This window comes from Cebidichthys violaceus, unplaced genomic scaffold (genome assembly GCF_023349555.1).
Source record: "Cebidichthys violaceus isolate CVI_PGR_0920_01 unplaced genomic scaffold, fCebVio1.0.p SCAF_22, whole genome shotgun sequence".
Taxonomy (NCBI): domain Eukaryota; kingdom Metazoa; phylum Chordata; class Actinopteri; order Perciformes; family Stichaeidae; genus Cebidichthys; species Cebidichthys violaceus.
The window spans coordinates 11,515,788-11,543,748 of record NW_027176395.1 but is presented as its reverse complement, the minus strand read 5'-3'; the positions used below and the strand labels follow the sequence as shown (position 1 = coordinate 11,543,748).

The following is a 27,961-nucleotide window of genomic DNA, read 5'->3' as shown; positions in this document are numbered from 1 at the left end:
CACTCCTCAGTGCATCATGACTGCAGGAAGCTACGGAGCCGGCTTCGGTGAGAATATATCGTTCACTTCTTATGTGATGACGCTATAAGCGACTGTATCCGAATCTGATTGTTATTGTTTTTTATAGAGTATAGCATTAGCTGACAGCGAGTAAACCGAAACAAGTCAAAATCGTGTGGTTTTCCTTGTTGTGTAGCAGGAGTTAGCTAGCTTACTGCGTCTTTGTGGGCTAACGTCAATTTACAGGAAGCTTTAAGTTCGCCGTGATTCACCAACGGTTTACGAGTTCTGGATGGAGCTGTAACCGACATTAGTGCAGGTCACTTAAACATATATTAGAAACACAGTGATGCTGTTTTAACAGCTCTGAGGATTGTCATTGAAACAATCCGGATGTACGAACTGTGCGTTCATTGGACGCAGGAGCCACGCTAAACTTTCCTATTGGTCAGAGATTCATTCAGCTTTTTGTTTACAATTTTAGTAATAGTAGTACAACTATAGAGCTGCAAAGATTACTCAATTACTTCATCGAACTTGTAGCTTTTCCTCGTCTAAACATTATTAAATACGGATTAACTTTGGTCTGTTTGACAAATTTAGTAAAGACATTTAATGTCTTCACTCTGGCTCTACCTAGCCCCAGGTTCACTCTGCATCATATAGTTAACAGTGATTTAGGAATATGCACAATGTAAGCACGATATTAACTGAAACAAGTAAGGGTCTTAGAGTCTTGGGACTGGGCTGTGGCTTATTGGAACAATGCCCACACTTATTGATATTTTACTTGTGGTGTAAAACATCTGTAGCATGTCAAAACTATCTCCAGTGACCACCTATGACCAGATGTTGCCTCCCTCTCGTATCTCACTGTCACTGTAACTGTTGGTAAACTATGACCACTGCTGAGCATACCCCTTCATGCTCATGATGATAAATGTGTAGTATCCTAATGTGTTCAGTGGAGTGCAGATCTCAGCCAGGTGTGAATAAAACAATCATGTAAGAAATGGGCTCGAAGTCATAATATAATATATTCCATACAATCATGCCAAAACGTAAAGGTAAACTCCAGCAAGGGGCGACCACTCTGGTTGCAAAAAGAAGTCAGATTGTATGGAAGTTCATGAAAGAAATGACCCTACTTCTCACTTGATGTATTACCTCAGTAAACATTGGTTTATGGTCTCAATCACTAGTTTCAAGTCTTCTCCAATACAGCATGATGTTCATTTAGTAAATTATGGTCCCGATTAGAGTAAAATATACCATAAAGCGGAGTATACTTTAGGGCGGGCTACGCTGTGACAGGTTGCAACTTATCGTATACAGCATCTCTACGCCAATCCTAAAAGCCAACATGGCGACGGCCAAAACGGGGAACTTCGTGGCTTCAGAAACAGCAGCCCACTAACTAATAGGTGAGGTCATGACGACTGAGCCCGCTTATATACAGTCTATGAATCCTACTGATGTTTGAAGCAGTGAAATGTAACCCACTGTCAGTAATCATATGACACTCCAAATCAAACAAAAACTTCAATAATTGACTACCATTTTAAATTCTGCTAAAAGTTAATAAATGGTAATAATCAATTGTTGCCCAGCCCAGGTACCCACACATCAAAGATGAACAGTTGATCTGACAATGTGCTCAGGAGTACACAAGTGTTTCACATGTGGACTGATTCACTGGATCCCTGTGCACCCTCAGTGTGCAGTCGCACATATTTCAGATGTCCATGTGTCACCCAAGATGCCTTTTTTTTTGCCATATCTAAGCAGGATGGAGCTTTCCTCCCTGGCTGTGTAACACACATTCTTGCTCTCATTATCCTGTCAGTTCTATGACTCTCCAACTCATTTACCACCACCCCCCCCACCCCCCCCACCCCCCCACACTCTTCTCTCAGGCGGAGGCTTGAAGATGTGGCTTCTCTGGGTCCTGCTGCTGTCACTGCTGTCTGCAGTATCTGCGGGTGCAGACTCCAAGGCTGTCACCACCACCCTCACAACCAAATGGGAAGATACCCCTCTGCTGCTGGAGGCCAGGTACGATACCGCACCGCTCAGCAGTAGCAGCCATTTGGCCACATTACATCTTACGTTACATTTGGGAAGCAGATAATAAATGAATTAATCAATGTCCTGAGAGCATGTGGGGGTGATTACTGAGGATGTCCTGACTTTGGCGAGCAAACAAAACAAAAAAGTATATTTTTATTATTCATTTAATTGTTGCTGTTAACAACATACAGACAGTAATTGTGCACAGCTTATTAAATTGCCACCTTCCTCTTCCTCAGCGAGTTTCTGGCAGAGGAGAGCCAGGAGAAGTTCTGGGACTTTGTGGAGGCCAATCAGAACATAGAAGGAGAGCACGATGGTAAAGTAAAGCTGCTTCAGCCACTCTTGACCAGTTTCCACTTTCAGTCTCTGTGCCGGGAGCAGCTGAATTAATGATGTGTATGAAAGCCTCTTGGGAAGCAATTGCAGTGTCAGTGTTTTGGCCAAACGCTTATGCGAGTAGCAACATGATGGAAGAAAGCTGCAAACTGTATTTTTATTCTGTTTATTTGTGTCTCTGCCCCGTGTCAAACCAGTTAAACCGTAACTCCTGTGAGAGATTTAAAGAATGTGAAACAGTTAAACAGAGTGCGAAACTGACCGAACACAATGTTGACACATTACTTCTGTTTGTGGTTATTGTCCTCATGCAGACACAGATCAGGCCTACTATGACCTGATCATAAGGAAAGCTGGTGCCTTGCTCAGCTCCGTCCAGGTGAACATGCTCAAGTTCGCCCTCTCCCTGAGAGCCTACTCTTCAACAGTACACTCCCTCCAACAGGTAACAGGAGGATGCTTTGATTTTCTGTTTGAAGTTCTGTGCATGCATGTGAAGAATGAATGTGAGTGAAAGATCCTGCTTTTTTTTTAATTTATTTTTTTAGATCGCGTCCAATGAGCCTCCTCCCGCTGGCTGCTCAGCATTTTTCAGCGTCCATGGAGAAAAGACGTGTGATGAAGAAGGTTTAGGAGCATTGCTGAAAACCGCACTTTCGAGGTAATTACAGACGCATTCAATTCAGACACGGGGGAGATAAACCAGTAAAACAATAACTTATAACTGACTTCACCATCTCTCTTTCAGGCCAAAACCATTCCTTTTCAAAGGCGATCACAAATACCCAGGATCAAATCCAGAAGCTCCTGTTGTCATTCTGTACGCCGAGATTGGGAAAGAGGATTTCCAGAGGCTTCATGAAGTCATATCGTCCAAAGTCCACGAAGGCCTGGCGACTTATGTGCTCCGCCATTACCTAGCTGTAGGTGTTTCTCACACTCTTATGACAAGGTTCACAGTACACAATGACACAACTGCAGTAACAATCTAGCAGTATATCATATATACAGTCTGTGTGCAAGCAGCATTGCATTTCATTTTGGTTGAAGAAGGAGAAGTGTTGAACGACTAATGTTGCTTCGGTGCAGTGTTAGATGAGGACGTTACACTAGATACAGTTAACAGCATCTGATGAAGAGGAGTAGGGAAAAAAAATAAACAATTTGAGTGTGAAAGATACAAATAAATCTCCCCACAATCACACACACACCCATTAGATGAATGCTTGTCTGCATACGCATTACATCTAAATATTTTTGGGCTGTTTCCTCATTTGCACTTACTCAGAAATACCAAAAGATTACTTACCAAATTACATTGTGGGTATCAATGTGACTTTTGTTAGTGTTGTCCTTGTGACCAGAGATGTTGTCAGGTTAAATCCCAAAGTTTCTTTTTGGTGTGTAGAAGTATTGCACAGCCCCCACAACCAAAAATACTGATTGTAACTGTTAGTGAGCGTGAAGCAGGCTGCACTTGTGCTTTTATTTGTCTTTATCTTTATAAAAAAACTCTGCCGTTTATTTAGGCTTCTCTTTTTCACCTGAGATGAGAAGTGCTTCTTCAATTCATTATGTCAGGTTGAGGTTTGATTGCTTCTTCCCTCACATGCAAATAAAGCCGACAAGTTTGCTTTCCCCCTGTAATTATGCTAAATTATTCTTACCATCTGTCTGTTAGGCACGAAGTCCTGTGCACGAAAGAGGTTGTAACACTTTGCGCTTTTTCTTTTTACTTCAACGCTTCAGGGCCAATCAGGGTTACAGTTAATGTCTTCAGCACTTAGCAAGCAACAGCTGGTTGTCTGCACTTGAAAGCTGTCAACGTAGTGTGCAAGCACGTTTGTTTGTGATGCAAGTGAGATGCATTTTTTTATTTATTTTTTTTACAACAAAGAAGAAGATGTATTCAAAGAAGTTTACAGACCCTTTACAACAGCAGAAGCCACTCGGGCAAATATAGACCGAAAACGTTAAGTTCACCACGAGTGTAGCTGCAATTAAATACTACCGTTAGTAACTTTTTATTTCATAATCACATGCATTGATCTCTCGCCGAATAAAGGCACATCAAGGAATCTGATGCACCTGTGACAGAGATAAGGACGAATTCTCCCTTTCATCTTTTTTACAATGCTTCCTCCTTTCCCTCCAGAATCCAAGTGAAAAGAAAGTCTATCTGTCGGGGTACGGAGTGGAGCTGGCCATCAAAAGCCAGGAGTACAAGGCAAAGGACGACACACAAGTCCAAGGTACACGCACGCACGCACGCACGCACGCACACACACACACACACACACACACACACACACACACACACACACACACACACACACACACACTATCGATGCCCACGATGGTGTAACCCTGGAGGAGTCTTCATGTGAATAACGATTCATTGATTGTGGTTTCAGGGGTGGAGGTGAACGCTACAGTGATCGGAGAGAACGATCCAGTGGACGAGGTCCAGGGATTCCTTTTTGGCAAACTGAAGTGAGTGTCTCTGCGTCAGCCCATGGTTAACAACTCAAAGCTTGGATTAGCTCCAGGAAGAGAGCACCACGCTCCACACCAGTCAAGCACTTTTCTTCCCCCTTTTTCCTTCTACAATTTCTTCCCTCAAAGTGCTGACCGTAAACCCTTTATGTCTGATTAACTAACCTGAAAATAAACAAATCAATATGTAAATCTGACAACTCACTCGAACTAAGCAATTAGGGCATTTAGCAGAGCAGGGCATCTCTCTCTCTCTCTCTCCCACTCCCACCCACCGTCTGCTTTGTCTTTTGTTCTCTCACCAGGACAGTTTACCCAGAGCTTAAAGAGCAGTTGAAGGAGCTGAGGAAACATTTGGTCGAAAGCACCAATGACATGGCACCTTTGAAAGTCTGGCAAATGCAAGGTGGGTCTCTTCTCCAAATCATATTCTCCTGCAAAGTTTCTGTTTTTATTCCGCTTCCTGCTGTGTAACATTATTGGATATGTAGATACAAACAGTCCATGTCAGAAATCTCAGCATTACATCCGTTATAAATTTAAAGAAATATGTAAAACTAACGGAGCCAATGAATTAATGCGAGGCCCTCTAAGCACCAAAGCTAAACACTTCCTCAGCTTACTGTTAACACTGGCAGGCATTATTCCTGTCACTTACGTTTTGAGCCAATCAATTTTATGATCTTGTAAATGCGCCCTCAGGACTTGGACGGAGCTCTGTGTCCATTGGTTTCATAGCCACAGTTGACAAGAGATAATTATTTCTAATAGCAGAAATCCCATCCCCATCAAAATATGATCATTTTCTTCTAGAGGTCTGTCTCTCCTTAGAATTTCATAGAAATCTTTTGGAAAGTTTTTACAGATTCTCTGCTTTAAACCCCGAATCTACATTTATTATAATGTCAGACTTTGCAGCCAAACTATTTTTTTTTTTAAATCCAAAGAACTTTTTAAACAGCTCCACCTATTCTTACATTATTGCTACTTTATGTAATACAATACACATGTTTCGGCATAACTGATTTAATATTTGAAGAATATTTTGCTCATAATACTGCTGTATTTTTACCCGAGTACAACGTAAAAGGCAGGACCCCTAAGTATAGTGAATGTTGCAAAGGTTATTATGAAATACATTTTCATTTGTAGGATAAAGAACATCTTATTTCTTCTTTCAAACGTTTGATTGCCTCGCTCTAAGTAAAGGATCTGAATACTTCAATATCTTCAAAGTGTTAAAATATGATGCACAAGACATTGAATATGTCACTCAGCGTAAACATCACAGAGCTCACAAACCTGCAACAGTCCTATGCAGCATGTGTAGACCTGTTTGATACTGTCACACAGTGTGGAATAACTCACTAATTAAATGGAGCAGAAAGTGATCCCCTTAATGTAAAATGAGAGCAACATTTTGATTTAGTTTTCTGTGGATTTAAATGCATAAATGAAACTAAATTGTTATACTATATAAGAACTGTTTTAAATCTTTCTTGTAATCATTCCATGATGCACAAAAAGCATTTGAAGTTATAACTAATTACATTGTGAGAAGTTGCATCCCAGTTGTTGATGTGCCGTTGCTTGTTTCATTAGTTTGATTTATTCTACTTATGCACTGATCATGAATGAACAAACAGAACTTAATAAAGGCTTCTGTTGCTTTTAACAGTGAGAGCGTACCATCAGTGAACCAAACACGCGGAAAATTCATCTGTCTCTTTCTGTAATCAATGGCCGCGGTCGATCAGCATCCTCTTCATACATTAATATACATAATACCTTGAAGACACGAGTGCATTGTCTGCTGCAGCATAAAAGCATTATTGATTGGGGTGACATCATCTATTGGATTACGTTTTTAAACACACTTTCGCAGATGTAAATCTTATACATTTTATTCCTGGTTTATGTGCTTTTGCATGCAAATGTTTGTCGCAGGGCGTCGGCGTGAGGCCGCTTTGACTGTGGTGAATAAAGGACGCGAGCGGAAGAGAGAGTCGGTCGAACTCCGCTGTCGAACATGCCATGTGGGCATTTGTCTTTATCTTCTACCCCACTGGGGCTCGTTATCTCAGCCTGTTTAGAAAGAGAGGGAGACCTCCAGGGGCTAATAATCACACGGGCTACAACACCATTACGGTGATGCTCACTGCATTAAAATAGTCCTCACTGCGCTTTTCATCTCCTTGTAAGCAAAAGCTCTGTTTGCTCCTACACATTATCTTCTCTACACTTCTACACGTGTCGATATGTTCTACTCTATGGTCTTAATCCTGCCTTAAAACCTTTTGAGATAGTTGAGGGAGTAATTAATGCCTTGGATGCACAGACGATCAAGTTAACATGGAATTATCTGCTAATTAATATGTTAATTAGCTTAACTGATGACTTTTTTTTACCGTGTTAACAACGTGGCTCCGGGGGGGTGGAAACGTCCATCGGTCGGTAGATGCGCCATTTTGGTCCAGAATGAAATAACAACAATTAGATGGCGTGCCATGACATTTTCTACACACAATCATGGCGACCAGACCATGTGCCCTGATGACTTCGGTGATTCTTAGACTTTCATGTCCCTCTTTAGGACGACATGTAATAAACGTAATGCTTCGGAAACTTGAGCGTCCACTCTTTGTGAGTTTATTCAGAGTACAGACTGCTCATACTGCTTTTATTTTGTCAAAACTCTCTCCTTTTCTGTGCTTCTCTGTCTCTCTACCCTCGTGTGTTTCCTCATCTCCTCTCTGCTTTTGTCCACTCATCGCTTTTTGTTTTTTTGCCCTCCTTGCCTCCCTACCTGTCCACCCACCCTTTCTTTCATAGATCTGAGTTTCCAGACAGCAGCTCGCATTCTTGCTGCTCCCGCTGTTGATGCCCTCACCGTTATGAAAGACCTCAGTCAGAACTTCCCCACCAAAGCCAGGTAAAGAAGAAACACTCACACAGTAGCTTTACTAAGAACTTTTGGTTTGCACAGATATCGACATGTCTGCAGTCTACAGTTTTGTCTGCCCTTTTCCCCTCACAGGTCCATCACTAAAACAGTGGTCCACTCTGAGATCCGCAAAGAGATTGGCGATAACCAAAAGGTACATGTTTGTTTGTCGATCATTCCTCTTAAGCTATCCTTCTGAAAACACCAAACAGATGATCATAGCGGTATAAGCCTGACTTTTTTTTCTCTGTATTTGTCTTATTTTCAACAAATAACAACTTTTTCACCAGAGATCACTTAAACAAGAATAAATAGTAATAGTAATTGCTGCTTTTCTATAAATTAGTTTAAATTGTTGTCAATGGAAACCTGGAGAGTGACTTGTCGTCCTCTTTCCTTCCTCTGTCTTGTCTTTATGCAACATGCTGGTGCTTTTCCTTTTTCCCCTCCTGCTGATTGTGTTGTCCGGTGGTCACGGATAATTTAGGTTTAGCTGTTTCCCAATCTAATCCAATAAAGAGGGAAAATAAAGAAAAGCACTAGATAGCGTTATTGCATACAGCCTCACCCACACACCCTCCGCCTCATAGCCTTTAGGGAAATATCTCAAAATGAGAACTGCCCGTCCTGTTTTCCTTTTTGTTCCTCTCACCTTTTTATTATGTGATAAATTGTAAACATCATCTGACTTGAAAAGCATTCAGTTTCTGACAATGTGTTTGGCTTTGCCCTGCTAATGGAATAAGTAATCACTCCGTTTCTTGTCAAATACTTTTTCACCCCCCCCCCCAAGCTGTGCTCACATTATCTTGGTGTGCAGACAGGAGTTTGGGCGGGCGGTGGGGGTGAGCACCAAACGTCCTAATTACTGAATCGGTGATTCATTCAGCAGGCGCACTGAGTCCTGCAGCGCAAAATGATTATTGATTGAAGTAGTTTGGACACATGCACTTGCATGCAGACGTTTCTCTCTCTCTCTCACACACACACACACACACACACACACACACACACACACACACACACACACACACACACACACACACACACACACTGGGATGCACGGTATTTGTGTTAATCATGTCTCGTTGTAATTGCAGTGTCTGGAGTATGAATAATCTGATGTCTTTGTCTTTCTGTAATGAGATTTGACTGCGCCAGAACAACTTTGAGGTTTCCTTTGGCATGTGCAGAAACACAAACACTCACACACAACTTCCCTGGATCATGCACACGTTCTTTCTCTAATAATTAGATTTGTTTAGTGTGGGGTTTGATTGCTCTAAACAGACTGACTTTAAACAGGGCTGTCAGTGCTTGTTTGGAGCTGTAGGCTTTCCTTATTACGGCTTTGTGTTGACTGTTGCTTCTGGTTTTACAATGTAATTGACTTTGTGATGGCAGGCTTTGACGGTACCTGCTACACAGCGTGGCGATCTGCTCAGCAGGAGTTGAGTGGGGAGTTTAAGGGTTTGATGTCAACAGGATGTTTAGTAATGTTGACATTTCTGTCTCTGTAGTTTTTCAAAGGAACTCTGGGCCTGCAGCCGGGGGATTCAGCCCTGTTCCTCAACGGGCTGCATATAGATCTGGACACACAAGACATCTTCAGGTACACACACACACATGCACACAATCATTATCAAATATTAACATACAGTATATTATAAACTGTTAATTGGCTGTGTAACATCGCTTTTGCTTCGTTTCTAACTAACCCATATTCATCATGTTTTGCAACTTATGAAATCAAACATTTCTATTCAGTCACATTCAAACTCACTATTTTAGATCCCGTTAGAAATGAAATACTTAAATGAAATACATGTGCATGCAAACACATCAACAGCCGATAATTAAACATTAGGTGTACATAAGGTTTTAAGCGTTATGAGTTTTTACTGATTTTAAACAAAAAATACCTAGATTTAGTTTTTTAAACAGCAGTTCAGATTCGACCAATTATATTGCGTGATGTTCATGTTTGTTAGTTGTGATCTGATTTGCAGCTGGGTTTCTCTAATCATATTTTTACTTGTATTATATTTCTTTTAACAATGAGCCCTAGGTGTACATCTCTTGCTGACATTGTCAGATGTCAGTGGTAGTGGTGGTACTTTCATTCTCGTATTCAGTCATGAACATAAACACACACACACTAACTGTAGATGACCACACTCTGTCCCCTGCAGTGTGTTCGAGGTGCTGCGCAGTGAGGCGAGGGTGATGGAGGGTCTGCGCTCCCTGCACATCGACACGCCCTACATCCACGACATCCTGAAGCTCAACGTCCAGCCCTCTGACTCTGACTACGCTGTCGACATCCGTAACCCCGCCATCAGTGTGAGAAACATCGGCAAAACCCGCTCCGACAAAAATTAGCACCCTTAATTAAACACTGTTGTGTTTTACTGTGTCAGTTCTGGAAATCCTTAAACTGCTGGAATTCTGTAATATAGCTCTTTAGCTGTGGAAATGGGAAAAAAATAGGTTGCTTCTCGACACATTTTGATTGTGCAGCAAAACTACAATCAGGGTGCTATCTGAACAAATTTGGTGCCGTTTCAAGCACTCTAAATTATGTTTTATTGAGCTCACATAACTGCTCTGCTTAGTGATTAAGTCTGAATGGCTTGATTGTTGTGAGTTTCAGCAGTCCTGAAATTATAAGCCGATAAAAAGATGAGTCGATCAACAGTTTTTATTATCGCTGTGGTGGAAGTACTCAGATCTTTTACTGGTGTAAAAGAATCAATACAACAGTGTAGATATACTCTGTCATTCACCCTGCCTTTTAAAATGCACTTAAAGTAAATTTTAAGTCAACATACATAAGTATTGGCATCAGAACAATCCAGTAAAAGTTGTCATTGTGCAGAATGACTCATCTTAGAATAATATACACGGTATTATGCGATTGGGTTATTGATGCATTAATGTGCGCATCACTTTAATTTTGCAGGTGGAAAAGTGGAGCTGATCTTAACCACTTTATATACTGCTGGGTAGCTTGTGCCTTTCCCCTTTGAGATCATTAAGTACGTTTCCCACTGAGTTATAGTGGATTAGAAGCATGAGGTAGAAGAAAACAGAAATACTCAAATTCCTCAAAGTTGTGCTTACGTACTCTACTTCAACAAGTAGTACTTCAACGTACTTAGTTACTTTCCACCACTGGATAATCAGTTCATTGTTTAGGTCATTCATGAAGCAAAAGTACCAAATATTCTCTGGTCCCAGTCCGTTAACTGAATACTTTTGTATTTTAGGCTGTTGTTTGGACAAAAAAAGTCATTTGAAGACATTAAATAGATTCAAAAATAAATCACTGAATTGAAAATGGTATAAGAAAGATTAATAGACAGTGAAAACTGTCATTAATTGCAGCTCTAGTTTTTAGCTACCTGCAGTAAAATGTAATTTCTTATTGACACTGATCTGCTGTTGGGCTCATGGTGCTGCTTTCAAACATTTCCTCTTATTTTTTTTTTTTCCCTTTTTAGTGGATTAACAACTTGGAAACGGACCACAGGTACAGCTCGTGGCCTTACAACGTGCAGGAGCTGCTCCGACCGACCTTCCCCGGAGTCATCAGGCAGATCCGCAAGAATTTCCACAATCTGGTCCGTCCAGACCCAAATAATCAACCCCTTGTGAATCCAAATGGATCTGAATCATTGTGAAAATAATCTGTGTGTGTGTGTGTGTGTGTGTGTGTGTGTGTGTGTGTGTGTGTGTGTGTGTGTGTGTGTGTGTGTGTGTGTGTGTGTGTGTGTGTGTGTGTGTGTGTGTGTGTGTGTGTGTGTGTGTGTGGCAGGTGATCATTCTGGACCCAACTCAGGAGAACGCTGTTGAGCTGCTGAGTGTTGCAGAGATGTTTTACGCAAACAACATCCCACTCAGGTTTGTTGGTGTCATCGGGATGTGGTGAGCTGTAAACTATCAGGAGATTAGACGTGGATATTTTAGTGGCTTTTAGAATAGATTCCATTACATGTTGGACATTTTAAGTATTTTCTTGTAAATGTGAGTCACATCAGTGTAAGGATATTCAAGAAAGCACTTTTTTAATTGCTTTACAGTAATGCAAAAAGCAGAACATTCTAAAAAGATGCTGCAGAGCAGTTGCAGTCATGCGGGTTGTTAAAATCATTTTAATTTAGGAGTTTCGTCAGGCAGGTGTGAGGAGACCTTTGATACCTCCCCGCATGTGGCGTCTTGGGATGGTCAGCTTGTTTGAAATGCTGATGAAGCAGACGGCACACACTCTGCATTTTAACTGTCCAATAAACACACACATGCCTGTTTTTAGAAACTTTATTTGTTGTGTGTTTTAGGATCGGGCTGGTGTTTGTGGTGTCGGATGAAGATGACATAGACGGTATGCAGGATGCAGGTGTGGCGCTGGTCCGAGCCTACAACTACATCAGCGACGAGGTGGACAGTCAGAGTGCCTTTGAAGCTGTCATCTCGGTGAGTCGACCTGAACACTGATGAAGAACTGGGTCTTATTAAAACGCCTACTATAACTTAAAGTTTTACTCTAAGAAATGGTAAAGTTGTGTTACTTTTGTCTAACTCATAACTGCTCTCCCTACTTTTTTTCTGCACCCTCCTCTATTCCTTCCGTTCCTATTTTCTCATGTCCTTCCAGATGTTTAACCGGGTGGCTATCGGTGGAAAGTTGAGTGTTGGGGATGTGGTGAAAGTGCTGGAGAAGAGGTTCCCCTATGTGGAAGTCAGCAGCGTCCTGGGAGCCGATTCAAGCTACGACAGCAACAGGAAGGTGAGACGGGCTGAATGCGATGTCGCTCTGCTGGATGCATTTGTGGTTACATTTTTGTTCGTGGACACATTAATGATGCGTGTTATGATGTGTTAATTAGTGAGCTTCAGAGGTTTTAACCTTAAATGGTGTTAATTGAGGTGTTTCCCCCTGGTTCCAGTCGTTATGCCTGCTTGATTTAGCTTCATATTTACTGCACAGAGATGAGTGGTATCGATCTTCCGATGTAATTCTACGCCAGAAAGGGAAATGCATGTCCAAAATGTCAAACTGTTCTTTTTAAAATGAGAGCAATAAATTAACAAAACAAATAAGTGGACACATTTTTTACAGGCAACAGTGGACAAATCTTTAGGTAAATATTTTAAGGTTAGTTGGAGGCACCTAAGATCATCTAGGAGGAAGTATGTGTAGTAACAAAATGCATCTTCCCTGTGTTTTGAACTGCAGACACAAGTCAGATAAGAGCTGTTGGTCCTAGTACAGTATCATTTTAAATTAGTTTTCGGACTTGGAGCCAATGAAGAGACTTGAGAACAGGTGTAATGTTCCTAACACCTTGTCGTTTCTCCTCTTTCAGGAAGCGGGTGCGTACTACCAGCAGACGGGGGTGGGCCCGCTGCCCGTGGTCATGTACAACGGCATACCTTACCAGCGGGAGCAGCTGGACCCAGACGAACTGGAGACGGTCACCATGCAGAAGATCCTGGAGACCACCTCCCTCTACCAGAGAGCCGTCTATCTGGTCAGTTAGAGCGCACACACACTGTTATACAGTTTCATTATCACCTGATTTAACATTAAAAATGGTTTAACTCTCATCAGCAAATTACTTAAGAACAAGGAACAACTTGTGTGTTGACTGAGAGTGAGCTGAGAGTGATGATACCAGTGGCTGTATGTGCACATTTGTTTTTTAATTTGCAACAAAGTAGTTTAATTGAAAGAAAAATGAAATTAGTAGAATAACTCCAGATGATTTGTTTGGGGAGAGAGTTCATTTTTTACAAGTACACTCTCGTGGATTCTAGGGATTGATCATTTTTCTGTTTAGCTAGATCTCTGTCAGAATGCCATCTGCCATGATTTCCTGTTTTAATGCCAGTCCAGCACTCTGAGCCAAATGTTTGAATTGTTGTTACTTCAAAAGCCTTCTGTTTTGTGAGGTCTTAAAGCACAGTTACAGCGGCAGAGTTTAATTCAGTCGCCGTACCAGTTCAAGTGGTGAACATGTTCAGTCTGGTTTTGCTCATTTTTAATGTTTAATCCAAACTTTTTGGAGGAAAACTTTTCAGCAGATAGACAAGCATCAGTAATAGAAAAGATATTCAATCTTGAGATGGCTGTCTTAACTGTGCCTAAAAGGTTGGATGCAGTACTTCCTGTATGACGTTTAGGTCTGTATTCCTTTAACATCCTGATGCTCATGTGGCTCGCAGGGGGAGCTGGCCACAGATCATGACGTCGTGGACTATATCATGAATCAGCCCAACGTTGTTCCTCGCATCAACCCCAGAGTGCTGTCCACCAGCAGAACATACCTGGATCTGTCTGATACCAGTAAGTACACATATGTACTATGTATATATACATACATACATACATCTATATGTACTAATGTTGTTCAGCCATTATCTTTACCTAATGATCAGATATTGAATAGACACAAACATATACAGGTAGTAGCTTTGCGTTACACCCCTAGTACACATTCACACGTGTACATCTTTGCAGTCTCTTTTTTGCTACATGAGTTACAGTTAATCCCATTTTTCTCTTCTTGCAGACAATTACTTTGTAGATGATTACGCTCGCTTCTCGACTCTCGACACCAAAGAGAAGAGCACCGCTGTGGCCAACAGCATGAACTACATGACTAAGAAAGGTAAAGGTGTACAAGACGGTCTCGCAAGACAGCTGGTTGTATAACAAACAAGCTCTGAATGAGAATGCTTGTGCAGTTTTTTTGTTGTTGTTTCTAGTGAAGATAATTTAGTCACCTTCAAGTCTAAAATCTATCTTCGTGTATTCTCCTTCTGTCCTCTCCTCCTCCTCTTCCTCCTGTTCATGTGATTTAAAAATGTCCCTACATCAGGGATGACCACCACCAACAGGCATGGTAATCACACTTTTCCTCCGCATTACTCCTGCTCCTCCTCACTTGCTCTTTTTTTTTTTTTTTTCTTCTGTTTTCTGTGAACTACACTGCTGGCAGTGTTTAGATGGGTTTGTGAATCCGCCACCACTCTTCCATCTGTGTTTCATTTCTCAAAGGAAACAAATTACTAATCAAGCATGTGATGATTGTGTATTAGGTATAAATATAAGTACCACAAAATGTGTTTACATAACTGCTCACTAAGTTCTAACATAGTTTTTTCTTCATTTTTAGAAGAGCATGTGTCATTTTGTTCTAGCTGCATGGAGAATGAGAAAGATATGAACAAATTCAAGTGTGAAGATTTTGGGAGTAGATTATATCAAGAATATAGATACTATTCCATGTTTTATTCTTTCAGCCCAGTATGCTATGAGACTTTATCTCCAGCAAAACATTGTGGCTCATCTCCTTTGCCTCATGTGTCGCAACACCTCATTCATTCATTCTGACCGCCTCTGTTTATTCCTCTGTGGTTGTCAGATGATGGCTACGTCCGCCCTGTGACCTTCTGGGTGGTCGGAGACTTTGACAAGCCCTCAGGACGCCAGCTCCTTTATGACGCCATCAGACACATGGTACAACAATCTTTTTATACTATCTCTTTAGGCTGGACCTTGGTTTAATGTTGTAGTTTTATTGTCGAGACAATGAACATATTTCTCTCTGAAATATTCTTTTCCAAATTAATGATTTTAAACAAAAGAAAAAAAACCTGCAGCGTGGGAAATCCGGGATCGGAGGAAAGCCTTAACCTCTGGGTTAGTAGGCAGCGCGGACTTATGTCATTAAAGCAGCACAATTTCTCTGTCAAAAACTGAACAGTAACAATGTAAAGTTCTGGTTCCTAGAGTCTCTGACCTCAGTGTGACGACAAGGAAGACTTCAGCTGAAGTTTTGCAATGGGCCAAAAGAGTCTTGCTAATAACACCCCTTCTCCGTAAAACCACAATGTGTTGTTCTTACACTTCAGTTTTTGTACAGATTAAACACACAAATGAAGAATTTATCTAATGTAACACAAAGCCATGGAAAATAGAAAATAATCAAAGGATTGATTAATAAACTATGTGACGTAGATACATTTGCCTTAATAATGAATAATAAACTGTAGAATTTAAGCTGTGACAGTGTCTGTGTATAGTGTAATTAAATAAGGAACACCTTGATGATGATAAGAATACCTTACAGGTACAGTTAAAATAATAAGTTAATACTGTGAAATCATCACCAGTGCAAAACTCAATGTAGTTGTAGTCGCTAGAGTCAAAATCAGACTGAATATCTCCGTTTGAAAAGGTGTGTTTTAAAACATGATTTGAAGGTGGAGAGAGAGTCAATATTGTGAATGTCTGATGGGTGAGAGCTCCAAAGACGAGGAGCAGAACAGCTGAAGGCTCTAGTCTCCATGGTGGTCGAGTGAACAGATGGTGTGGTGAGTAGCACAAGAGGATCTGAAAGTGCACCCATGAAGAAGTTCAGAAAGATGCCAAGGGGGCGAGGTTGTGAAGGGCCTTTTAAAAATGAGAAGCAGAATCAACCTTGACCAGAATATCTCAGTGTCATCATGTGTTTGGAAAGATCAGCTGTTTTGTTATTCTGCTCTCAAAAGTAGTGACAAATCATTCACTAACACTCGCTCCACAACAGAAAACCAGCAACAACGTCCGACTGGGGATGATCAACAACCCGTCCGCCGCTCCGTCTGCCGAGACGAGCCGCGTGGCCCGAGCGATCTGGGCCGCCATGCAGACACAGTCTGCCAACAACGCCAAGAACTTCATCACCAAGCTGGCTAAAGACGAGACCGCCGCCGCCCTGGAGAAGGGAGTCGACGTCGGGGAGTTCGCTGTCGGGGTGAGAGAGAGGCGCACAGCTTCATTTATCTATTCAGGATCATGAATCAAAATGATCATGTTTCATTCTGTTGTCTCTGTTGAAACCCTTCGCCCTCGTCTGGCTTCATGACTTAATTAACAACATTTATCCCTTATTTTTAATTTTATCTGCTGCTTACAAGTTTTTCTTTTTGTGTTTTTTTCCCCTTCAGGGTATGGACGTGTCATTGTTCAAGGATGCATACGAGGGTCCCAAATTTGACTTCCTGCGCTCCCACGCGGCCTACTGCCGAGACGTGCTCAAACTAAAGAAAGGACAAAATGCAGTTATCAGCAACGGAAGAGTGAGTCACAGTCTCCTTTCTTGCACTGAAAATACGGTCACATCTTGAACAAATATCGTTTGTATTTATGGATCAAATCTGCCTTTTTTACCACAGTCACTGTAGCAGTCCAATCAACACTTTTGTTTCTTATTTACAGATTATCGGCCCACTGGAGGAAGACGAGGTGTTCAACCAGGATGACTTCCTGCTTCTGGAGAGCATCATCCTGAAAACATCTGGAGAGCGAATCAAAAGCAAAGTCCAACAATTTGGGATCGAGGAAGACAGGTATTTTGTTTACCTTAATGCATCTGTAGTTTTTCACAAGGTTGATTCTTGACTTTTTAGATTCTTGTGGCGTGTTAATGAATTTTAATGCAGAGTTTCTTTAAGGGCCAGCGACCTCGTGATGAAGGTGGACTCTCTGCTCTCCTCTCAGCCTAAAGGAGAGGCCCGGGTAGAATATGACTTTGCCAATGACCGATACAGGTGAAGTTGCATTACATGCGCATAATTATTACAAGCAAGCCTTCTTGCCTGAGGGGAGACCCTGTTTTGCCCCAGGGTCATGTGGTTTTTAATGTAATTTGCTGTGTTGTTTTTCTTTAAAAAAAATTACTATAATACATACTAGGTAAATAATTATTAAATAAATAGGCAAATGCTCTATTTGTAGCTTCACATTTTTTGTAAATGCAGAATAAATTTTAGTTAGTTTAAATCAGTTTGTCCTCTGCAGCCAGCAACAGCATTAACAATCTGAAGTTTGTGTTTGCTTCACTTCACCATTGATTTGCTGATTGTTGGCAGTGCTGTGAAGATCCGCCCTAAGGAGGGAGACGTGTACTTTGATGTCGTCGCCGTGGTAGATCCTGTAACCAGAGACGCACAGAAACTAGCTCCTCTACTGTTGGTGGGTTGAATCTTGTCCCAAGTCTTTCTTACTGATTGGTCCAGTGGATTTATTCGACCCTGTCCAAATGTTATGTCTCACCTGACCTTCTTGTCCTCTTGGACATTTCTCCCCCTGCAGGTTCTGACGCAGCTGGTAAACGTCAACTTACGGGTCTTTATGAACTGCCAATCCAAACTGTCGGAAATGCCGCTCAAGAGGTGAGAACTGAACCTTTTTTCCGAGTATTGTCAGTAATGGTCCAATATACTCTCCCTGCTTTCTCTGGCTAAAGGCTTATTTTCTGTTTTCCTTTAAATGAGGCACTGAACCCTTAAAATATCATCATACTGTATATCTATGTGCCAGTGTAAGGACTGTCAACCATATTACAGATCTTTAAGCACTGTATGCTGAGGGCTTCAGTTCTTTTTCGGAAAATCCAAAAATGCATTTATAGTCCGGATTATATTTTCTAGATTGATCAATTCATTATTTGGTTTAAACATTTTTTAGAATTAAATAATGTAAAATGTCCATCCCAGTTTCTCAAGGTCCAACGAGAGGTCTTCAAATGTCTTGTTTTGTCAGATATTCTGTTTGATATGATCTAGAACTGAGAAAAGCATAATTTTCTACCATTTTGGGATTAAAAATTACTTTGTAGATTATCAAAAAAACTGGAGATTATATTTCTATCGATTTAATAATTGATTGACTAATCTTTGCAGCTCTAGTGGGGAAACAAAACCAGATTTTCGTGAAAACCATTTAAAACCATTTTCACGAAAGTCTTTGTGTTTGAGTTTTCAAACACATGAACACATCTTTTTGGAGTTGAAATTTGAAATACTTAGGCTTTTCAATTGTTGTATGAGGAAGGAATTGTTCACAAATCATTTCGTAGACCTCAGGTGTGTTTTAGTGGGTAACATTGAGTGTAAACATTCTTCCAGTTTTTACCGTCACGTGTTGGAACCGGAGGTGGCGTTTCAGGCCGACGGTAGTTTCTCTGCCGGCCCTCTGGCCAAGTTCCTGGACATGCCTCAGTCTCCTCTCTTCACGCTGAACATCAACACTCCCGAGAGCTGGATGGTGGAGTCAGTGCACACCCGCTACGACCTGGACAACATCTACCTGGAGGAGGTAAAGCAATGAGTCTGTCTGGGTCCCATCAGGATCTACATTTGTGAAATATTTAAAAGTCTGAAGTTATGTCCCCGCTCTATCCTGCTCTTTGAACGAATGTTTTACCACTGGTCCAATGGTTTGTGTTTTAATGTGTCATCAGTCATCAGTCAGTGGGTTTAACTGATATTGTTCTACTTCGACTATACAGAGACTTTTTTATTTTCCTAAATGTATGTTTTGCTTATGTATTTCTTTGAAGTATAGTATATAATTGCATCAAAATGACAATTTTCGCTTGCATCATAGGTCATATGAAGAGGAGAACGGTTGTGTATCTGTATCAGGGTTTTATTAATGTGTGTATTAAGATTTAAATTAGGGTACATGATTAAAAAATTTAACACTGTTATAACATGTTGACATGTTGAGGGCCTTCACAAGGTGAAAGGGCACCCCAATCATTTTGGGTTTTTTTCCTCATTGTAATCCTGTTTGAACTTCATTTATTTTATATCTTGCACCCTCACTTGTCCAAAGAGGGGTTGAATTCTCAGATTCCTTCCATTTTTTCTAATGAGGGTTTCTTCTCTCTCTCTTCTTAAAGACCTTGGTTTTATTTGGGAACCATTACTAATGTGTCTCTGTAGAACCCTTGGACTCTGTTATCGGGCTGCAAGAAATAAACTTTACTTGTCTGGACTCTATGTGCCTGCAGGTGGAGAACATTGTAGCTGCAGAGTACGAGTTGGAGCACCTTTTGTTGGAAGGCCATTGTTTTGACGTCAGCTCCGGCCAGCCGCCACGAGGCCTCCAGTTCACCCTGGGAACCGCCTCCGAGCCCGTCATCATGGATACAATAGTCATGGCGAACCTGGTGAGTTACCGATGAGTCTCAGAACACTTCAGAGCTGAAAGCGGCTGATTTTTTTCAGTTTTTATGCTTTCCTAGATGGAACACAGTTTATTTCGTAGATTTATTATTATAGTCACAAACACTGTTAATCTCTTGTGTTCTGCTCTGTAGGGTTACTTTCAGCTGAAGGCAAACCCAGGCGCCTGGATCCTGAAGATGAGGAAAGGACGCTCTGATGAAATCTACAAGATTTATAGGTGAGAACATGGAAAATTGGCTATATTGTTTTCAGAGAGTTACAATGCCATAGTTTTTAAGTCTCTTTGATCGACAAACTAGGTGTTAACTTTCTGTTGTCCTATCCTTTTCTTTCTTCTGTTGCAGCCATGACGGCACGGACTCTCCAGCTGAGTCCGATGACATTGTAGTCGTACTGAACAACTTCAAGAGCAGAATCATAAAAGTCAAGGTGCGTTTACCTGACTGTCTGGTACAATAGCACGGAAACAGTGATAGGAATGTGCCCCTTCAGTCTGTTAGATTTCATGTTTGTCCCCAAATAAATGAAACCAAATCCAGGACGGTTAGTCACAACATTTCCAGTTTCCCAACATTCTCATGAATTTAGAAGAAGCTGTAGTCAGTTTTTTATAGTCATGCAGAACACATACAATATGTACATAAATTACATGTGTAAAATTATACATTTCACGGGGACATTTCACTTTTTGAACCATGAACAAAACTACATTTCCAGGATATGGAGGGCTACATCAGAGTTATTGGAAGTAAATAAGGACACAGAAAATCTAAAATAAAATGATTAAAACAAATTTGGAAACAATTTCATGAATAGATGAAGGAAAAAAAGTAAGGTGAAACTTAAATCCACATATTTTTGCCTTCCAACTCGCCTCAAAATTAAAGGGGTCCTGTGAAGTTTTCTTGTCAAGAAAGTTTGTTTACATTCTTTACATTATCCTAGAAGTCTAACAAACATTTTGAATTAATTCCGTTCCTCGCAAAGCTGATTTTTCTTAAAAGCCTGAAACTTGTATTGCTTACTTTCATGTTTACTAGAAGGTCTTTACTTATTTCTAGTCTAATTTCTAGATATTTTTGTTTATTTTGTATCTTTCATACAACACAGTTTTGGTTCTCCATAGAATCTGAGCTAGATAAGATATTATTTAATTGCTACATCACATGGATTAATTACACTTTTAACATTGGTTGTTCAACTAATTGGGGTTACAATTGTTTGCTGATCAGGTCCAGAAGAAACCCGACAAGTTTAATGAGGAGCTGCTGAGTGATGTGACCGAGGAAAATGACACCGGCTTCTGGAAATCTCTGACCAGGTACGGCTTTGATTCAAAAGGACTAGTTACTATAAGTAGATCATTCATCGATGGATCTGCAATTCTTTAAGTCCTTTATTAAGCAAATGTCAAACATTCTTTTCTTCTAGCTTCTCAAATTTGATGATTTGTTCATGCATTTTATGTTGTTCAATAAATGTATGTAAATAAAAGTCAGAGGCTACATTTTAATCCAGTGGACGCAGAGATATTAATGCATTGAGTGCATATATGTGCACAACTATCTTTTAAAAGAGTCAGAGAGGGGGGACGTGTTCATAAATTAACACAATTCCGTTTTATTCAGTATTGTTTATTAATTCATTATTTACCAGATTATGAAGTGGTGGAATCTGACAATGTCTTAGGCTAGACATTACATTTTAAAGATGTTTGTTCAGCTTTAATGTGATGGGGGGGGGGGGGGGGCAGCAGCAGCAGCAGCAGCAGCAGCAACTGAAAATAAAATGAAAAATATAGTTGAAGATTTCAAATATACATAGATTTATTAATAGACATGAGGGATGTGATTGTAAACTCACAATTTGATCCAGTAATAATGTTTTGGATGATTTTAAAAGGGTAAAATACAGAGGATTTTAAATGTCAGACTACATTCTACAGCTGCACCACGCACCTGCTCACTGAGAAATATTAACGTATAATCTCCAATATTATAGGGATTATGTTCGACCACTGACCGCTGAAGTCATCTGTGTGTTAAGAGTCACAGCGTTATACATTTGTACATAAAAAGAAAACTCCCCACTCGCAAAAAAGGACGTGCAGAGATTTTATTCTGAGCCGAGGGTGATTTGACTCTGATGTAATTGTTGAATGTGAGGGCAAAAAAACCGCAGGAACTTTAGATTTTGGTTTCTTTCCGTTTCCCTCATCTCATCTCAGGGTTAACTAACTCCTAGTTTCAGTAAACCTGCTCTCTGTAACAGGGCCCTGGATGACTGAATAACAAAACTATTTAGGCTTTTGATTTAAAGATTGAATCTATTTTGTGTGTTAAAACTATAACATTTTGTCTTTCAGAGGCTTCACAGGTGGAGTAAAGACAGAGGAGTTGAAGCCGGAGAAGGACGACGTGATCAACATCTTCTCTGTGGCCTCGGGGCATCTCTATGAGCGCTTCCTCAGGTGAGCGTCAGAGATGTGAGGAAAGGAGGGTTGTTGTATCAACCAAAATAGATGAAAGTTGAGCTCTATTTGAGTGCCTTTGTTCTCCCCGTTCTGTTGCCACCAGTATTTGTATTCTTCCTTTCCTCTCAGGATTATGATGCTGTCAGTTCTGAAAAACACCAAAACTCCCGTCAAGTTCTGGTTCCTCAAGAACTACCTGTCCCCGACGTTTAAGGTAGGATTTTTACTTGGAAAAAAAAATGAGCTGGCATATTATCATTTATGAGGAGATTTTCTCTGACGGCCGCAGCTTTTTTTTCTCAGTCCGTCAGTGATGTGAGCTTCAAACAGAAGATCTGAAAATCAAGGTGAAACTTGAAGCAGGGATTAGATTTAGAAGGAAATCTCCTGATGAATGAGAAGACTTCAGGGCTTTTCTTGGCTCACTTATCATTATCACCCCTGTTTTTTGACTGTTTTAAGCTTTCTGGCTTTTTATTTGTTAAAGTCACAGATTGTTTTATATCTCAGATTCCCACTCAGCCCATTTCTATAGTGAACTCCTTAATAGCTCTAGTTCAATCAATGCAGGTAATCAGCTCAAATCATTGTGTAAGGTAAGCCATTAGCCTGATCTTCCAGGCGGGGATAATACTGATAATAACAATAATAAAAACAACATTATTTAAATGTTGTAGTAGATCAATTGCCATTAAACCAAGCTGATGTTGGGGTCGGGATGAAATTACAGGTGACAAGTTTTCTTCTGAGTGTGTTGGTGAAAGAGCACTCAAGTTGATTCCCAAATCAAAAGATTATGGACATTCCTTTACATTTCTCCAACCATGTATTTTGCATGTATATGTAGCTAAATACTTCTGAGACATTATAGCTGGCCCTAACAAAAACAAACTAAAACTAAATATGTAAAAACAAAAAAAGTGAAACTAAACTAAAACGAGCAAACGCACTCTGAAAACGTATTAAAGCTAAACTAAAATTACATTTAAAAACAAATATAAACTGATTGAAAATTCAAAACTATTTTAACCTTGCTCCATTATTGCAGTATAAAGGATTGCTCTTCATTTTTATATTTACAGTATATTATAATATAATCTACAGACGGTTGTGCCTTCTGTTATCCGTCCAAATTCTTTTTAAATTGTTTCAGTATTATTTCTACTGTAGATTGTGGTGTTTTCAGATTTGTTAAACCTTTTGTATGGTTATAACACTTTTTGTTTTTGTACACCTTTATTTGTACTAACATTGTCACAGACAATCTATGTCTATGTTGTAGCAGACTATGTCTTTTAGCCAATTATGTATCTTTGTATATTGCCTCGAGTACTTCGTAGTACACGTTAAAAGTCCTATTTTGTTGTGTGACCATTTTGCAGGAGTTCATCCCCCACATGGCAAAGCAGTATGGTTTCCAGTACGAGCTGGTCCAGTACAAGTGGCCTCGCTGGTTACACCAACAGACCGAGAAGCAGAGGATCATCTGGGGCTACAAGATCCTGTTCCTGGATGTGCTGTTTCCTCTCGCTGTCAACAAGTTCCTGTTTGTGGATGCTGACCAGGTTAGCTCACACAAAGACGAACAAAGTTTTTCATCCGTCCAAATATTTCTTTTTTTCACAAGAACTGACAAAATATGCAATTTTAAGACGTCAACTTTTGCTATCGTCGACAAAAATTACTCAAGAATATAACTGAGAGAGCGGTGACACTTTTCATTATCAAATATTCTAATGTGATCCATCTCTTTTGTTCACTCTCCATCCTTCTCTCTTCTTCAGATTGTGCGAACAGACCTGAAGGAGCTGCGTGACTTCGACCTAGAGGGAGCTCCGTACGGTTACACTCCGTTCTGTGAGAGCCGGAGGGAGATGGACGGCTACCGCTTCTGGAAGTCCGGCTACTGGGCGAGCCACCTCGCTGGACGCAGATACCACATCAGGTACATACAACTCCGATAGCTCAGCTTAGTTCTAATAGTTGCCCTGAAACACACTCGTATACGCAGACACGCTTTTAAGGCTGTTACAACGAGCGCATGTCAAAATAAACAACATTTCAGTGCAAAATACTTGCCTGCAAATATTGTCTAGGGCTTTTATTGTGAAAGGTAACAACGGTAGGAGTGGATTATGTCTCTGCTGACTTTGTCCCCCGTTCCGCACAAAGTGATTGGTAGATGTGAAAGCTCTGGAAAAATTGACCTTGTAATATTTGTGTTCTGTGTGACAGTATTCATGACAAAATCAACAGTTAAAAAAAAATCGCCCCTAATGAAAAACAGCCTTTACTCTCTTTTTACTTTTACTTTCATGCTTATTCCACGTGCTCCCGTTGTTTATTCTCTGCAGTGCCCTGTACGTGGTCGACCTGAAGAAGTTCAGGAAAATAGCTGCAGGAGATCGACTTAGAGGACAGTACCAGGGGCTCAGCCAGGACCCCAACAGCCTTTCAAACCTCGACCAGGTCTGTCTTTTCATTCGCTGTCCACATTTGTCATTTTACTGTGCATTTGGGATCTGATTGTAAAGAATGAGGCTGTTTTTAAAGGACAATGTTGTTGCCTTTAACCTTTTTATGTGTGGCTTTGAGAAGGCACTGTAGTGAAAACCTTCACCTGTGTGTTCAAGGAAGTTTGTTTTGCCTCTGCTTATGATTTTATGACAACATAACGTGAATGCATCGTACAGCAGCTGACTTTCGCACCTCAGTCTCTAATGTCCTATACATTATTATTATTAAATGTATTTATATCAGGGCAGCAGAATGAGAGTGGGGCGTGTCAATTAAGCAAATGCTTTTTTTCCAATGTTTGTCTGCACATTATAGATCAACCTTGATATCATGTTCATATCATGTAAATTAATCTAAAGCTTTAACATGCTGTTTCCTGGTTTGATTTAAACAAAGAGATTACTGTAACAACTGTTTCCTTAAAAAGTAAATTCTCTGCAAGAGTTCCCGTCCCTGCCACCATCATTAGTCTCATTGTCTGTCTTTTTTTCTTTCTTTTTTTTTTTTTTTCAGGATCTGCCCAACAACATGATCCACCAGGTGCCCATCAAGTCTTTGCCTCAGGAGTGGCTGTGGTGTGAGACCTGGTGTGATGACAGCACCAAGAGGACCGCCAAGACGATAGACCTGGTAACAACAGTTTGTCTGTCTGGAGACGTCAGCGATATGATCAGGACAAAATGCTCAAATAACAGCCAGAAGACACAATGTCATAGATCTGTGGGGTGACCGTGGCTAAGTGGAGAGCAGGGCCGCCTTTCAATCAGAGGGTCGGCGGTTCGATCCCTGCTGCTCTACTAGTCTCATGTCAATGTGTTTTGACATTGACATTAAGACACTTATGTCAATGTCAAGACACTTGACATTAAGACACTTAACCCCAAAATTGCTCCCGTAGCTGCGTCTACGGTGTGTATTTAGATACTGAATTGTAAGTCGCTTTGGATAAAAGCTAAATGACCGTAATGTAATGTAATCTGTAGCTCCCTGCACAGTTCAGCAGTGTTATTGAGTGAAGAGATTGTCATGCCTCCTAACAGCCACTAGAGGGCAGACAGGCCAACTGAGAGGAAGTTATTGAGTACTGAGTGTGTGGATGAGTTCAAAAATCAAGTGATTCAGATACAAAAACAGCAATCTTTAATTGAAAAATATGATCATATGTTTAGGGTTTAAATTTGGGATAGATGCTAACTAGTGTTTGTTAGTCTGAAAAGTGTTACATTTTTAAGATTATTTGCAACCCATTTAGGGGAAATCGTATAAATCTGCTGCGTTCACTCAAGAAACATGAATCAACACTTCAGACTGAATTAAAAGCAACAAGCGAACTGTCCAGAGAAAACAAAACTGTCAACATAAACTTAATTCTTTTAAGATGTGTAAAACAAATGCTAAAATCCACCACACACGGTCACAAAAAACAACAATGATCTCTTTAAGGGACCACTTTAACAAGATGCAGCCTGTTCTTGTCACCTGTTGAGAGATTACCAACTCAAGTAGTAACATGGCTCAATTTTCCTAATTTCAGTGTAACAACCCCATGACCAAGGAGCCCAAACTGCATGCTGCGGTGAGGATCGTGGCTGAGTGGACCGACTATGACCAGGAGATTAAACGTCTGCAGACCAGAGTCAAGGAGAAAATAAACCACACAAAAAACCCACAAGACACAGGTACTGAACACTCACAACAGTCCAGTAAATATGGGCTTCAACAGAAAGAACACATCTGTTCTAACCCAAACACATTCATCCACTTGACACGTCTTTCTTTGTCTCTCTGTCAGATGTTCACACAGAGTTGTGAGGATCCTGCAGTGGCTGTGATGAGGTGGTGAACTGGACTCTGTTTAAAGAGTTTAAAGAGGTTCCTCTCCTGCCTTGGCAGACTGCTGACGGACTGACCACAAACCAGTGCTAAATGGTTCAGACGGTTTTGTTTTTTGTTCTTTTCATAATGTGTGAAGAGGAGTTAAGGTGGTCAGGTTTAAGAGATTGTTCTGTACGTGTGTGTGTGTGTGCAAGTGGTGAGAATGTATTTTGTGAAGCGAATCATGAATATTTTTTCGGTATAGTTTTTTTGATGTCAGTCTGTACGTTGGTACTGATTGGGATTCTGGTGTGGCCCGTGGTTAAAGCACAAAGGGAGAAGGACCTTAGAAAATCTCACTGCTGGTTAACTTGGGTTTTGTTCTGAAACATATATCGTTGGGAGGGATTTCTGTTCACTCACGGGAAAAAAATAAAGCTATTAGGCCTTCCTCTAAATTGGTTACGGGTACAATTAGACTGAGTTCATATGAAGGTGAACAATCATTGATAGTTCACCTTCAATACATTCTCACACCTTAATACTAGAGCTGGGCAATATGTTTGAAGTCAATATCATGACATTAATAAGTTGGGGGGTTTATATCCGCATAGCAAATTAATGCAAAATCACTTTTAATCAAAAGTGTGTCCAATGCAGGGAATGATCCCCTGTTATTCATCACATCAGGATAATCTCAATTGTATTGTAGTTTACCATGAATTAATTGGGAAGCAGCATTTTGTAAAATATTACATTTTTGTAATATTTGCCCATAAAATGCTGAAATAATAGGTAAGTCTTGAAAATTGAGGTCATATGATCATATACAGTATACATGATTATGTACAGGGGTGGATCCACTAGTCATCTTTTTAAGAATCACCTCATACTGTAGGAGATGGTTAGTGCCCAACCTAAACTCCACAATACAACACTTAAAGGGAATGTGTATGGAACTTAGAAATGAGTGGAATCACTGTTGGTTATATTTACACTCATCATCTGGTATTTGACATGAAAATGAAGTACAAAACCAGCAGGCTCGATTGAATCCCCAGTTTATTTTGGATAATAAATGTCACTGTGACTCTCAGGGAAAGATGTTTGAAGCTTGTGTGGGTTGCAGCATAAAATACAAATGAGAAGACATGGGAGTGGTTGTGGTACTGTAAGGGAGGAGTAGTCATGATGTTAGTGTTGAGCTGGTTACACATCCGTGGATTTGTCAGGATCATCCTGTTTCACTTGTTGTTAAATAAAGATGCCCAATTAAGAAGTGA

General features: G+C 40.4%; 1 protein-coding gene across 2 annotated transcripts; it reads left to right on the top strand.

Annotated features, from left to right (window-relative positions):
* On the top strand, nucleotides 1-27,961 carry uggt1 (UDP-glucose glycoprotein glucosyltransferase 1). Of its 2 annotated transcripts, XM_068717945.1 has the most exons (41): nucleotides 1-47; nucleotides 1,917-2,055; nucleotides 2,310-2,389; nucleotides 2,724-2,854; nucleotides 2,958-3,070; nucleotides 3,158-3,332; nucleotides 4,565-4,661; nucleotides 4,824-4,902; nucleotides 5,211-5,311; nucleotides 7,738-7,837; nucleotides 7,943-8,003; nucleotides 9,370-9,461; nucleotides 10,042-10,192; nucleotides 11,353-11,472; nucleotides 11,667-11,752; nucleotides 12,187-12,322; nucleotides 12,504-12,635; nucleotides 13,216-13,380; nucleotides 14,075-14,195; nucleotides 14,422-14,520; nucleotides 14,731-14,754; nucleotides 15,277-15,371; nucleotides 16,444-16,650; nucleotides 16,844-16,975; nucleotides 17,115-17,245; nucleotides 17,351-17,446; nucleotides 17,768-17,870; nucleotides 17,991-18,070; nucleotides 18,806-18,995; nucleotides 19,696-19,854; nucleotides 20,005-20,090; nucleotides 20,218-20,302; nucleotides 21,106-21,194; nucleotides 22,239-22,343; nucleotides 22,476-22,560; nucleotides 23,729-23,911; nucleotides 24,131-24,291; nucleotides 24,701-24,815; nucleotides 25,377-25,493; nucleotides 26,398-26,542; nucleotides 26,656-27,961. In XM_068717945.1, the coding sequence occupies exons 1-41, from the start codon at nucleotides 17-19 to the stop codon at nucleotides 26,673-26,675; spliced, it is 4,617 nt and encodes a 1,538-aa protein (XP_068574046.1). In that variant the 5' UTR covers nucleotides 1-16; the 3' UTR covers nucleotides 26,676-27,961. The 2 variants fall into 2 exon arrangements, with proteins under 2 accessions (XP_068574046.1, XP_068574047.1); XM_068717946.1 differs by lacking the exon at nucleotides 14,731-14,754.

Coding starts and splice junctions, on each gene's coding strand:
- uggt1 (XM_068717945.1), top strand. CDS start 17: ATGACTGCAGGAAGCTACGGAGCCGGCTTCG. Junction 11,473..11,666: donor GCAAGAATTTCCACAATCTG/GTCCGTCCAGAC, acceptor TGTGTGTGGCAG/GTGATCATTCTGGACCCAAC. Junction 17,871..17,990: donor AACTAGCTCCTCTACTGTTG/GTGGGTTGAATC, acceptor CTCCCCCTGCAG/GTTCTGACGCAGCTGGTAAA.